This window comes from Polistes fuscatus, unplaced genomic scaffold, assembly GCF_010416935.1.
Source record: "Polistes fuscatus isolate 324 unplaced genomic scaffold, CU_Pfus_HIC Scaffold8, whole genome shotgun sequence".
Taxonomy (NCBI): Eukaryota; Metazoa; Arthropoda; class Insecta; order Hymenoptera; family Vespidae; genus Polistes; species Polistes fuscatus.
In genome coordinates, this window is record NW_025113162.1 from 344,923 (window position 1) to 360,490 (window position 15,568).

At 30.6% G+C, this 15,568-nt stretch overlaps 2 protein-coding genes across 4 annotated transcripts in view; one reads left to right on the forward strand and one right to left on the reverse strand.

The window, feature by feature from the left end:
- Positions 1-15,568, forward strand: part of LOC122524869 (octopamine receptor 2-like) — an 86,972-nt gene that overhangs the window by 59,378 nt on the left and 12,026 nt on the right. For all 3 annotated transcript variants that reach the window (XM_043647357.1, XM_043647358.1, XM_043647359.1), the window contains exon 4: positions 8,273-8,489. In XM_043647357.1, coding sequence (XP_043503292.1) covers positions 8,273-8,489 — 217 coding nt within the window. The remainder of the gene's footprint in view (positions 1-8,272; positions 8,490-15,568) is intronic.
- LOC122524868 (26S proteasome non-ATPase regulatory subunit 1) overlaps positions 3,864-15,568 on the reverse strand; it is a 62,204-nt gene continuing 50,499 nt past the window's right edge. The window contains exons 11-14 of the mRNA XM_043647356.1: positions 7,440-7,774; positions 6,786-7,138; positions 5,547-6,060; positions 3,864-4,519 (exon numbers count right to left, since the gene is read on the reverse strand). Coding sequence (XP_043503291.1) covers positions 4,449-4,519; positions 5,547-6,060; positions 6,786-7,138; positions 7,440-7,774 — 1,273 coding nt within the window. The 3' untranslated portion in view covers positions 3,864-4,448. The remainder of the gene's footprint in view (positions 4,520-5,546; positions 6,061-6,785; positions 7,139-7,439; positions 7,775-15,568) is intronic.

Here is a 15,568-nt window from a genome sequence, read left to right on the forward strand (position 1 = left end):
TTTTGAAGCCTGCATGCAAGTAGTTTCGCTGAAAATTATATAACAACACGTATAATACATAAAAGGAAATTGTTCTCTTATTTTAACGTATCGAAACCATTTCTGAAGTTATGCCCATATATTTTGAAAAAGTATGTACAGTGACTCACGAAAGTATTTGAACAGTTGCCATGAAATATTTTATTAATTATAATAAGTGTATTATATAGAACACTTACCGACATATTATTAACATTGGATGGAGGTATGACTTTGTAGATTATACAGATATAGTTTCAAGCAAATCGAAATATTTATACAATAGTATAGTACAGTAAAACCTCTTTTTGTGCGGTGGATAGGGACCGCATAAAAGAAATCGTACAAAAAAATATTCGGTAATTTTATAAATACTTACATATTATAAACAACTTTGTACGATATACTACCTAATTTTTTTTTATGCGGCGGACAGGGACCGCATAAAAAAAGTCGCACTTAGAAAATACATCAATTATTTGCGAAATATAGATGTGAAAATGCTTTTAATCAAATTAAATAATTGTTAGGAGATTGTTTAAATCAGATGAACAGCGTCGCGAAGTCCGGATACATCGTCGTCAAGGAGACCATGTAATCAGAGTTCGTCCACACATGTATATGTACATTGAAAGAAAACATAAAACTGGTAGCAACGCTGCTGAGATTTAGATACCGCATAAAAATAAATCGCACAAAAATAAAATCGCACAAAACAAATCGCACAAAAATAAAATCGTATAAAAAAGGACCGCACAAAAAGAGGTTTTACTGTATTGTATACTTTTTTCTATCTAAATTATATACAATAGTATACAATATAGAATAAATTCTTTGGGAATTTTAATCTTTTCTTCTTATTAATATTACTAATGTATAGCTTCTTTTTGGGAACCCTGGCATGATAATCATTTTTACGTAGCACTCTTCTACATAATTCTGGGTATACATCTTTCTTAAAGTTCTGGCTAACTATTGTTGCAAGTTTTGTAGCAGTAATCTTTGGATTTTTTTTATTTCACGGATCAAAGCTCTTTCTTCTCGTTCCGTTAACTTCTTTGGTCGACCTGAACGGTATTTATTTTCTATAATTCCTTCAGATTTCGATTTTTTAATAATGTAATGTGTCGTAGATCTATTTATATTTAAACATTTACTTATTTCATCGTATATTTTTCCTTCTTTGCGCCATTAAACAATTATTATTCTATTACTTTCGGAAATTTCAGATCTTTTCGGACTCATGATCAATATCGTAATATTTCACTACGAATACTGAACTGTGACTGACAAATGTACATAAGGCAACAACTAACCACCTTCTATGTATCCATTTAGTACTGGAAAAACTTTTATTTTCATTATTTCTTGATCTTAGTTCTGTGTCCAAATACTTTTGTGTCTCTTCAGCAATCGTTACGTTTATAAGAAATAAATCATAACTACTGTATATATATTTCGATTTGCTTGAAACTATACCTGTATAATCTACAGAATCATATCTTCATCCAATGTTAATAATATGTCGGTAAGTGTTCTATAATACATTTATTATAATTAATAAAATATTTCATGGCAACTGTTCAAATACTTTCGTGAGTCACTGTATATGTACGCACATAAAACGCAATTTTGACGAATCCACGGTGAGAGACTCTCATATTGTGCGTGAGACACGAGAATAAAGCTATTTATGAGACACCAGAGTTTCGTATCGAAAAATATAATTTCAAAGGAAGGATATAATGACAAAAAAGGGCTAAAACAAAGAGAAAAAGAGAAAAAATATATTTTCAAAAAGAATGCTCGATGAAAGGAATAGAAAAACAATATCAAAATTTTTAAATAGATAATTTAATACGTAAACTTTCTTATTTTTGTACGTTTAAATTCGTACTATATATATATATAGTTTGAGTATACGTATGTACATATATATATATATAAATTCATTTGCATTGTAAAGGAAATGAATATAGTTAAAAATGTACTCAGTAATTATTTTCACGTTCCAGTACACGTTCGTGTAGAGACACTAAAATATTAGAAGACGTTTTCTCTTTTTGTCAGGAACGTTAAGAAGCGTCTTCAGATGGTACAAAGCAAGAAAATAATTCGATTCTCTTGCACGTTCATATTTTATGTAAGGAAATATTTTACTAGAAGCTCTATTTCGTCCTGGTCTACTGAATATATATATTATATATTATATATAATCGTAGATAGTCGATCATCAAGATGATACTTTTTAAAAGGTGTCGTGTAATCTTTTTTCGAAATATCGATTTTATTGCATTGAAATGGCAGAGAAAGAGAGAAAGAGAGAAGGGGGGGGAGAAAGAGAGAGAGAGAGAGAGAAGGTTAATAAGAGTAGAGCTTTTCACCGACATCAGACAGTCACTATCATATTTTTCCATTCGTTCGAGACTACATGAAACGTATTATCGACAGGCACAGAAGCTGAGCTTTACCTCACGTTGCTAGAAATGTATGAAGATCTAATGCTATAACTCTTGGAGATACTCTATGGAGATTTCCACATTCGTAGATCGTAAATATTTGATTTAAGTTCCAAAAGAAAATACAGAAAAAGATTATTTCTATCCAGATTCGATGTATAATGTTTATATGTGTGATAATTTTGTTTTATTTTTTTATTTTTATAATAAATAGTTATTTTTTTTATTTTGGATATATTTATTAATAAACAAATTTTAATGTTCACGGTCGTAAATATTTGACTTTAGGCTCCAAAAAAAAAATAGAGAAATTGTTAATATTCGGATTCGATTTGTGATATTTGTATGACAATTATGATTTCTGTTCAATATTAATTAAATGGATAATATCAAATAGTTAATACTACCATAAGTAAATTTTTACATGTATTAGTTTATTTTTAAGAGATCATATACGTATTGAGATTTTATTGATTATATTTTTTAACAATGTTCTTTTTAATATCAATTAGATAATTGCATTGTAGTTACCATTCTACACATATAATATAATATATCAGGTAATTCGAATTGTATTTCTTAATCAAATGTGAAATCGAATTTCAATTATAGTTTGTAAATCATTTACCAGATCAATTTAGTTAGACAAGGTGTACTTATATAATTAGATAGTTGGAGAGTTAGAAAATAGATAGTGGTTTCATTGGTTCAACGAATTTCGGATAATCGAAGTATTGGTTGATCTAGCGTGAAGCCAACGAAATTCAAATATGGTCTTTGTACGATAACGTTACGCATAATGTACGTTCGTCGAAAGCTTTACGTAAATCGATGATTATAAACGGTGCACGAGTACGAAATACATACATAAGTACATACATCCATACATAGCTTGTGGCATTACCGCTTATCACACCCCTATGCATCCTGAGTTTCATACATGACAAAATGATGATGTTACAAAGCAAGCTATGGTATCCTTTCATTTTCTATCTTTCTTTCTTTATTTCTCCCTTTCATCCTTAAATTGTACTATTGGAATGAAGTTTCCACGATCTAATATAATATTTTTATAATAATAACATGAATTTCTTGATAATTATTGAATTTCTCACTTACCTTTATTAAAAATCTATTTTATATCTTGTGAAAAATAATACTGGATTTCACTGAAAGTTCGGGATGATTAATATTTGTATTATACGGATCGTTTATTATAAAGGTAATGTAAGTTTATTTTTGAAAAAATATTAAGAAAACATAATTTTCGAAGTCGGCAAGAATTTTCCGTGAAACCTAGTCTTACAAGCGAGAAAAAAATCGTTTATTAAAAAATATTTATAAATCGGTATTAACTTTCTGGCTGATAAAATAATAAACACAGGATGACAATTTGTCAATTATTAAATATTTTATTACCGATTATGCACAATTATAGGGATAAATGACAGAGAGAGAGAGAGAGAGAGAGAGAGAAGGGTGAAAAACTTTAACATTATCATGTCGAAATAAATTCGTATTATTCGAAACGGTGATATTAGGAATAATAACAAAGAGCGTCTCTTACACATTGATTACACACATGATTGTTTTTATTACGTTAAAAATCTCAAATGTTAATTGTCGATTATATCGAAAAGGAGGATAAATAAACTATAATGTTTTCTTTGACGAGTTCCGTTTTATTCAAACTAAAAGTATCACTCTAAAACGGTGTACTAAAGATAAAAAGAAAAAAAAAAAATAATAATAATAATAATAATAATAATAACAGCAATCAAGAATAGAAATGCATCTTGCTAAAGAAGAATACGCGCGTATGCGTACAAAGGAGAGACACGTATTTACGTATATATGATGTGTATATATATATATATATTGTATATATGTCTGTACCTATATATGAGACACAATGACTTATTATTACTTCTAAGCGGGAGAATAATTAATTAGGTCAGATTGTTCACCCTTTTAATCTTCGGAATATTCAAAAGGTTCTGGTGGATCAGCTTCCTTTTCTTCATCTGGCTTTGGTCCAAATGCTAAAACATACACCATTTTAAAAGGCCAAAGGTCGATACGTATTCATAAGAAGGTTTGAGACATTACGAGAGATTTTACGGTTAAGTAATTGACTTTAATCATGGTCACGAATCTGTCTTAATTAAAATGACCATTAGTTTGACCATTAGTAGACAAATAGAATTTCTTTTTTGATTTTATTTTATTTTTGTTTTGATTTTCTTTTTCAAACCTAAAGAAGATATTGAAGTAAATTTATTCGGGGGTATGCAAGAACCTGTGTACGTGACAAAAGTAACTTTCTGAGATATTGACTTTCTAACTTAAATTGCATTTAATATGCTTTTTTGAAATAACTATATAAAGGGGTTTCCCAAACCTTATAGAGAAACTTTTTGAAGGCTCTGAAATCATAAAAAAAAAAAAAAAAAAAATAGAAACAAATTGTAACATAATAAGATAAAATGGTTAATTATTTAATTAAAATGTCACATAATAGTTTCTTGCACATATCTGTTGATGCAAATATTGGATTATACGATAGATAATGTTGGAAATTTTAATAATTTATATTCAATGAATAAACAAGTATATAAAATATTTTATTTACTGAAAAAACCTTTTTAGTATTTAATATTTGAGCAAACAACGCATTAATATTTTGTATATAAAAAATTTCAACATTAATTATTGATCAATCCAATGTGTAGAAATTAATTCGATGTCTTTTAACACATTAAAAGCCGGCAACATATAAACATCTAAAGCTTGAGCCCCGATAACGTATCAGCCATAAAAGCCTTTACGACGGCTTTATTTGCGTGTTTCTGAACAATGCAAATCAACGTGTAAGACACTCATAAAAGCAACAAAATTCCGCAACATTTCGGGGCTAGCGCTCAAGCGATAGACCGGTGCTTAATGCGTTAAAAACATATTTATCATGTATTTATGGTACCGAATTCATTTCTACACTTAATAATTTCCGAAAAATCTTTCTTAAAAAGAAAAAAAAAGAAAAAAATAATAATAATAATTAAAACTCACCAGCGACTGGTTCAACCAATTCCTCTTCCGAATCCGCTTGAACATGTTTCACCATAACGATTCCACCAATTTGAAGATCCTTGACCGGGACGTAAGGACTACCTTCGACTAATTGAATGACCTTGAGTTGTTGCCGTAATATTCTGGCAGGATTTTGAAGAATTTCAAAGTTAGGCTCCGGTTCCTTCTTTTCCTTTTCGCTCTTTTCCGTGTCATCTTTGCTCTTTTTATCGATTCTCTCTTTCGTATCCTTAACCTCCTTCTCTTCTTTCTCTTTCTTTTTTTCTTCCTTTTCTTTCTTCTTCTCTTCCTTTTCTTTCTTTTTCTCTTCCTTTTCCTTTTTCTTCTCTTCTTTATCTTTCGAAGCCGTTGCCGACGATGACGCTGACGTTGTTGTTGACGACGACGATGACGGTGACGACGACGACGATGACGGCAAAGACAACGTCGATGACGATGACGATGTTTCTTTGACTTCAACGCTTTCCTTCGTTTCTACCACTACAGGGGGATCCTTTAAATAATATTTAAATTAAAAAATATTCAATCGAACGTCGTTGGTCTCGTCGTCACTTCTTTTTTCGTTTTCCTCGAATTAATTCACGGACAAAGAAAATAATTCAAATAAAAAAAAAAGAAAACGAACGAACGAATGAATGAACGAACAAACGAACGAACGAACGAACGGAATGACCTTTGACTTTCGAAGCTACAAAGGGAGAAGTCAACGTTGACTGGTTGGTACGTTTCAAAACCGAGAAAAAAAGTAACACGATCTGTCGACAAAGTTTGCGAATTTATATACCAGCTGCATGTAAGAGACAATCGTTTTTTAAGAGTGAAAGAATAAACAAAATAGATAAAGAGTTTATATAATAATTGAACCACTTGTATGTCAAATCGATTAATTTCACAAAACAAAAGTAGAGAACATCGATTGTCGTATGATTTATTATCGAACGAGCACACAAATTGTTTGTATTTGATGCAATGTTAAGCTTAATTATTGAGAAAATTTATTTTCAATATAAAAAGTTAAATATTGATTTATAGTATATTGAAACTTTGATAATAAAACTTTGAAAATTTTTAATATTGTAGTTTGTTTTGACCTGTGAACTCAAATCAATTTTAAATGTCAGATTGTCGAGCTTGATTTTAAACAATATGCAGTTAATGTATTATATTATATTAAAATAATAATAATAATAATAATAATAATAAAAATTGTTGATTTACCACATCCATTTTTTCATGAGAGTCACGTGCTCTTCTCTCAGATTCCTTCCTACGTGCCCGTGCAGCAATACTCAGAACAGCAGTAGTGACCTTTTCCCTTTCTTCACGTTTTTTCTCTTCGAGTGGTGCCGGATATGCGTAGATACTTGGACGTGCATTCGAACGAACCTCTAATTTTGGCATTTTTAATTGAGCATTCAAAGCTATTAAGCAAGTAGGTGTAAATGCTAGGGCAAGACAATGAGCTAAGGGGAACCAGTACCAATACTGAGTGAACACAAGAGCACCAACGACTGCTAACATATTCGTGTGACCTGTTCTAGATTGAAGTGAAACTGTCACGTTACGACCACCTAGAAAAAGATAAAAAAAAAAAAAAAGCAAATAATTAATTTCGTTGATTAGAAGAAAATAAACTATCAAATGATGAAAATGTTTTGAGAACGATCAGAATGTTTCATTGAAAATATTTGAACAGTGTCAAAAGGGTGAGAGAGGAGAGATTGGAAGTTTTAGCTCGAGGCTACTTTATAATCTCCTTGAAAGTTCTCAAGACTGAAGAGGAAGCGTCCGTATTCTCCTCCATCTCCTCCTCCTCCTCCTCCTCTTACTTCTACCAAAACGAAGAGAAGATTATAGTTTCGATCATCTTACCAGCATCGATGATACCCTGGGCAAGAATAGCACCGAACTTGGCCATAACGTCCTCGTGTTTGTCGACAACTACCTTCGCGTAAAGGGCACGGAAATCCTTGACGCGAGAACAGGTTGCTTCGGTTTGTTGAATGAGGATCATTGCCGAGGCTATCAACGCTCCCTGTCTGACGAAGTTCACAGGGTCGTTCGTCATTGGATCTAAGAGTGCTATTGCCTCTTTCAAGCCGGTTCCAGCACAGGCAATTCCCAGAGCCATTGCGGCGCCATATCGGACATGAGGATTATAACTTTCAGCTAGGAGAGATACTACGCTTGGACATTGCTCTGGTGTTCTGAAAAAAATCGAATCAAATTCTTCATTAGTATTTGAGTAATATTTGTATACAAATTCAATTTAAATCTACGATTGATTTAACGATCGATAAATAAACGATAAATACGATAAATAATAAATATTCTAATTTTTTCGGCTTAAGAGAGACAGACACTTCACCTGGACACTGTTTGGATTTTATACAAGATATTAAATAACATATTTTCCTTATATCTAGGTGAAATTATTATGCACATTTTAGTTTATAAATCATTTAAACCACATATATGCATAGTCAATCAAAAGCACATCCGGGTAGCTTTTAGGCATGTTATAATATACAGTAATTTAATAAATGTACGTATATATTAAACAATTTATACATATTTAATATATTCATTCCCACCCATAATTTTAACTCTATATCATCTCACACATTAAAAACAATTCGAATGATACACATTTCGTGGCCAACTGTGGAATGTTAATCGTTCGAATTACTTTTGAATTGTTTCAGGATCACAATTCCGTATTGGTCGATGGTGCCTGCCAAATCCCAGATCCTTTGTATAAGCTGATTGGTAGCATAATCTGCTTCTACATACCACTGGGTGTAATGCTACTCACATATGCATTGACGGTGAGACTATTGGCTAAACAGAGACAGAATATTGGTGGAGGTACAGGTTGGTCATCGGGATGGTTGGGTGGTCCACAAGGTGCATCCACGGGAGGTTAGTGTAATATCAGGTACACTGACCTGTGTCTTATTATTTCTATCTCGCGAGCATCCATTGCAATAAATTATCTCGTCCAATTATATTTTCTCTGATGGAGGAAAATAATAGGTCATCTCGTTGATAACTAATATAAGTAACTTTCATCAGCAACTTAATTAACCTGTTTTCTCAACCAACAGACGGATACGAATAATAACTTTGTTACTTCTATCGAGTGACTCTGTTAATAATTATCCAATAAATATACTTTTTGTTTTATTTTTGTTTTTTAAATTTATCGCAGGCAACAAATTAAGACTGTATTGGAAAAAATAAAAATCACGTTTGTCAAACACCGAACCTACGATAATAATCAATTTGATATATTGGTTTAAATAATAAAAAAATATTTCAAGTCACAATCATCGTAAAATGAAAGGCAAAAAACCAATAATATCGGGGGTAAAATTCAAATGAAACTTTTATAACCACTCGTGATTCGTTTTAAATGACATTATAATAATAAATTTAATTTTTATTTCCCGTAAAGTAGGAAGAAATGTCTCGAAGAGTTGAACTTCGATATTCGAATACATCGTATATAAACGATAAAATCATAAAGACTATTTAATGATTTATCAATTCGTTCGAGATGATGTGAATCGAATGATACCATACGATTTAAAGATATTGAAAAAGCGTAGAGAGATGCTTGTTTTTTATGTTTAACTTAGTACGTAGGCGAGAATGCGTAGGAACGTCGAAGGACGTAAAAGGCAAGTTTTCTTCGAGAAGGCGTTATCACCTGATACACCTATCTCTTTGTGAAATTCAATCGCCTTTGCCGGTTCCACTGATGGAACTAAACGCACGGAGAAAAGCAAATATTCACCCAAGTATAATACACACATACACACACGCGCGCACGTTTGCGTTGAAAGTGAACCGGAATAAAAGAACGAGTTAAATCGTAGTTGAAATATCACATATACACTTTCCTTCTCCTTCTTTTATTTCTTTTTTTAACCCTCTGTAACCACATTTCGTATTTTTCTGATTCAAGTTGGAAAAAATCTTTTATAAAAATTGATTTGTTTTTGTAGGATATGTTGATATTATATACAAAAATTGTACGTTCCTATTTAAACTAAAATTAACATAGTCGACCTTTAAAATTTACCATCAAATAAAAAACAATATACGTCATAATATTTTATCCATTTTAATCAGATAATTCTTGTTTGAATAAAATTATTCTCCAAATGTCTCTGTATTCGCGAGATAAAAATATTCCCATTTATACGAGCCAACCAAAAATTTTATAGAAATAATATAAAAATAAACCTTTCTATTTTTTTTCTTTTTTTTTTTTTAAATAGAGGATTAATATACGTATTATTTAAAAATAATTATTAAATAAATTTGAAAGTAACGTGTGTGGAATATTTTTTGTGCTTGATCTTCAAAATATTTAATAAAGTGAATTTGTTTCTAATATTTTTTGATTCACTTTTTCTTAGAACGATCGTCGTTCTTCTTTTTTTCGAAGGAGATCGATAATTTATCGAATTTCATTTTCCCTTTTTTTCTATTTTTTCTTTGACATAAGTAAGAAACATAGAAGAAGTTGTTCTCGTCCATCATCTAAAGTGTCTCCTCCTCAATGCACGTACGATTAATCCGGTGCAATCATTATTTCTTTTATCCACTACTAATCTATCCCTTCGAAATGAGAAAAGTATATATCCTTACATGCGTTAAAAAAAAAAATCGTTCGAATTCAAGATCATTGAGCGTGAGAAGAAATTGAAAGAGAAACTGTAGAAAACGATACACTGATTCCGACGTTTTCACCAATAAGAGAGTAGTATGTTAGATCAATGTAGTCGAATTATATCGAAGATAAAGTTTATGTAGCGTCGTTCAATCGGAAACGAATCCTTGATGTTTCTTTTATATACAACGTATGAACCAAGGTATTGGCAGAGATTAAATTTTCCTATAACATCCTTTGTAAATCTTTACAAAGTATTTCTATCAATATTTTTTTATTATTTTGTTTTTTTCGTTTGAAAAATATATCTCACGAGTTTGAAATTCGAGTGCGTTGTTAGCTATGGAGATTAAATAAAATGTATAATAAAGGGAAATTGATTTAGATACAAATGTACCTTCATGTACACATTATTATTTACTTTTATTATTATTATTATTATTATTTTTTATCGTGTACCAATTAAATTTTCATGGATTAAAAAATTACTTTAACTTTTTCGACTCGAGAGATACACTTTACGAAATAATATTATCTGTTTTAGTTTTATTTTTGTGTATATTATTTTTGTAATTTTGTATGTTAATATAAAATAAATATATTTTTTAGTTCTCGGGATACAAAACGACGTATACGCGTGGCGATTTCATATAGATTTGATTGGGTGAATATTTATTGGGTCAGTATTTGAAAACAATTTTTGATTGATTTTATCTTCTCGGATTATGAATACACTGACTATTTGTTATATTTATTTAAACTGAATATATTCGTATATATATATATAGTGACTATTTATTTTGATCAAATAAATGAAATATTTAAATTTCGCGACAAGAGTTTAACGTAGTTTGGTATAGAAATAGTTTTCCCCGATACTCGGAAATTTCCCTCTAGGTTGGTGGGATAAAATTTACGTTTACGGGTTGCAGCTGTTTCCTGCATACCGATTTCAAATAGACGATTCCGAACGAACTTAGAGTAGACCATAGTCATTGGTCGTCGTTGTCGTTGTCGTTGTCGTTGTGTTGTCGTCGTTGTCTTCCTCATTTCTTTTTATTCTTTTATTTTTTCTTTTAACATTATTGAACAGGTCGCATTCTCTCACTATTTCTTGCTTCGAAATTCATTATTTCCATTCTCAATTTTCCAAGTCATCGAAGCGACGAAAAGTACTCTTGCGTTTGTTGCGTAAAGAACCGAAGATGTTCCATCCATTGGAAAAACATAAATGTTTATTATTGGATAAAATGTTGGAAGACATCTTTCGAATAAAATAAGATGACCATTGGAAGATAAAATGAAACTGTTATACTAAAAATTCATACTATCGGATCTTTCGAAAAATAATTTATTTAGAATTAGAAATTTAGATTTTCGTAGATGGCACATAGTTTTGTTTTCTTTTGTATCACATTATTATCCTTATAATAAAGGATAAATAAAACATAATAAAAAAAAGCAAAATATAACATATAATACTCCATTTGATTTTCCATTTTTGATGCAACATTTAAAAAAATGCTACTTGGTAGATAGAAACACAAACAAGTTCTAAATCACGTCTGAAGTGTCTGTTGCAAAAGTGTAAAACGAATTAGAGGTTTACATTAGAGTAAAAGTGAGGTCTAGGTAAACCCAATTAATAAAAGCTCTGTACGAACAAAAAAACATATTTTCCAAATAATTTAATAGTCTTTCAAGGGATACGATCTGAATTTAACGAGAACTATATATAAAAGGGCTAGTAAATATTTGTAGACACACACAGACGGATATTAGTTAAAATAATTTGTTAAGGGCCCTTGAATACAAATGTGGACAATTAGATTGAATTTATTTACTATAATATTTTCACATATTTTCTTTCTTTTTAATGTACCTTAAATAAAGTTAACAAAAAATATCATTGGTTATTACTAAAATAACAAATTCGATTCTGAAAAGATTTGGGAAAAAAGAAATAGCCAGGCAATTAGTAAAATGATATCAACGATACGAAAAAACTAATAGAAAGCCAGTAAGTTTTTTAATCCAAACTTGAGAGAAAAAAGTTGTCAAAGGGGAACGATCTTGATTCAACGAAAACTATATCTGTCTATATATATATATATATTTTTTTTTTTCCTTTACTTTCTTTTCTTAAAGAACCTAATATAAAGAGACCTATTGCAGTAAAGTTCGATGTAATCCGACATCGATTTCCACGCTTTTCCTTCGTGTCTCGTATCGTTCAAGATTGCGATTAGTTCTGCCGCTTGGTTTCCTTTGTCCAACGTTTCATGGAAGAGAGGAAGAAGAAGAGGAAGAGGAAGAATTCTCGATGAAAAAGGAATAGGGAGGCCGAGGTATCTTTGGATCTTAAAACGTTAAACCGGGCCATCTTTTTCCTCCATTTTTTCTTCTATGCAATGAAATAAAAAAAAAATACAATAAAAAAATATAAAGACAAGGAAGAAAAATGGAATAAGAAAGAACGAATGATCTGTAGACTTCTGATTGAAATACCAAGTAATCATCCTAAAGAGAGAAACAGAATACGTTTGACAATTTTATTCTATTCTTTTTTCTGTTTTCTCCAAAAGCTTTTTTCTTTCATTTTCTAGTCGACACTCCTAACACTGTTGTCAAATAAATCTGGTACGATCGAAAAAGTGATACCTATGTTTTTCTTTTTTTTCTTTTTAATATTCTTCAATGTATTTAACTTTGTTTCAATTAACCTACATAGTTCTAGTTGAAATAAGCTCTCGTGATATGAACAATTTTTATCTCTTTCTACGAGGGAATATTTTGTTACAAACACTCCCTTTTACAAAGCCGATTATTATTTAGTTAAAAGTCGCGAAAGTTCATCCTGGCTTTATAAATAAATCAGAGAGCGAGTGTGATGGAGGGTGGTGGGGTTAGAGGAAAGGAAAGGGGATAGAGAAAGTTACAAGTGTATTTCAAAGGACGTCGGAGATTATGAAATTTACGTTTTACGTTACAACGAGACCGTACACCGTGCTCCGTCATTTTTGGATCGGAAGAAATAAAACAAACAAAATAGAAATAGAAAAAAAAAAGAAGAGAAGGAAAAAGAACCTTTTTTATTCAAGCGGAGATTACTTCGTTATGTTTGAAAAAAAAAAAAAAAAAAAAAAGAACAGAAGAAAAAGGAGAGCGAACATAACTGAACTCGATCGATTACCCTCATTGTCTTCAACGAAAAAAATATAAGTTGCTTCAAAGATTACCGAGGATTTACGAGAAATTCTTTTAGAGTATGTATCATTGAATTCTAATTTGCACTTTTAGCATATCTTTTTTTTTTGTTGCTTTTTCATTGGTTTCCTAATACTCTTACTCATATTCTAATATCATTTCTCCCTACTTCTCTTTCTTTCTTTTATTTTTCTTCCTTATCTAAAGAAATTACTAGTCGAACCGAATGATTCATGCGAGGGTAATATGTCTTGGCATGGACAAAACGAAATAAAAATACATGTTCGATTATGATCGATCGAATTTTAGTATTCCCATTCTCACTCGTTTTACTACCAATGAAAAACGGAATAGGGCGTATCTCTCTCTCTCTCTCTCTCTCTCTCCCTCCCTCTCCCTCTCTCATTCTCTCTTACATATACTCTATCTATTTCTCTCTTTCTTTCCGATTAGTTTTCTCTTTCGTTTTTTTTTCTGTCAGTGTGTTTTAGGGTGAGTCGTGTTCCCTTTTTTCGAGAGGTTCGTGCGAGTTTCGCGATGCGGCCGAAAAATTGGAACGCGCGGGACCACACTACCACCGTACGATCAAGTCCTATTCGGGCCGCAACGAAGATTTGCATCGGTCGATTTAACTTGCAAATAAATCGAGCCGCTGACGTGACAATCTATGGCATACTATACCAAAAGTCGGTCAGATTAGGTAGCGGTTAGTGAGAACCTAGGAATGCTGTTTTGTAAAATCAGAATTATAGACGATCGGTGCCATGATGGCGTACTTACTAATACTACTATTTATTGGGATAATAATCTTTTCTTTTGTAATTTATATAAAAAAGAAAAAGAAGAAAATAATAAAATAAGGACTAAAAAAAAAGAATTTAGAACATTGAACATCAGATAGAGAAACATGAACGAACAATTATTTATTCGATCAATATTTTTAAATTACTAATTTACTTTGATTATAAATATGGATAAACTATTATTGATATATTTAAACAAATAAAAAGAAAAAAGAACTATTGATATAAAGCGTGTGTGATCAGTTATTTGATAAAATACTAATTAAAAATGTTTGAAAATATTCGAATATTTGTAGATAGGAGAATTCAAGATAGAAATGAAATTGAATATAAATTTTCGATAGAAATGAAATAAATAGAAATTCAATGAAAAATCCATTTTATCGAGAAATACGAGAATAATGATTAATCGTACGGTGACCTTTTTATTAGATTTCCTGACGATTTTTTCTATTTCTCGGTCAGACGATCCTCGAAACGCCCATTTGGCAGGATGAAAGAATTTTTATAAGAGTACACACTAGAGAGCCTCTGACCGTCGTGTCCACGCGAACAAAGTCACTGCCAGAAGCAGGACACGAAGATAGGTGGGAGGTCATTATGTATTAGCTTTGAACGTGTCGAGGTATGCTAAATAGGGATGGTTTAGAAAATGAACGATCCAAGAAATTAATCAATGCAACCTGAACTGTCGATACCATCGGCTTGCATCAGAAATTTATCAAACGTTTATAGTACATTTATTATAATAAATATACTATTTATTAATATATTGATTAAATTAATTTATATATAAGATTTTAAATATATTACAAGATTTATATATATTGTAATAATATTTTACATAATATACATGGATGGGTTGAGAAGTTTTGAGCTTAACATAGAAACAATTTTTTGTCTCGGTTAAACTAACTTTTATCTTAAAAAATAATAAAAATTTTTATTTTGGGGAAAGGGGGCTTCATCAAGTTCCAACCCATCCATCTATGTAATATTATATATGATATTAGATATCGCAATTGAAAAAAATATCAGAAAAAAAAAATTAGATAAATATGTTAATAAGATCGGAAAATTATTATTGAATTTAATATATTTCACGGATTATATTTTATAGTATAAAATAAGCTTATCTCGATCTCTTTCTCCTCTTTTTGTTCTTTGTTTTACGTCTTTTTTTTTAAATTACGCATATGAGAATACGATTATCGGAATTATAGATATATTATACTAATGTTAAATGAATAACTTTTCATCTGTAGTTATGATCATATATCAACTATACATAAAACATGCTCGCTTCGACG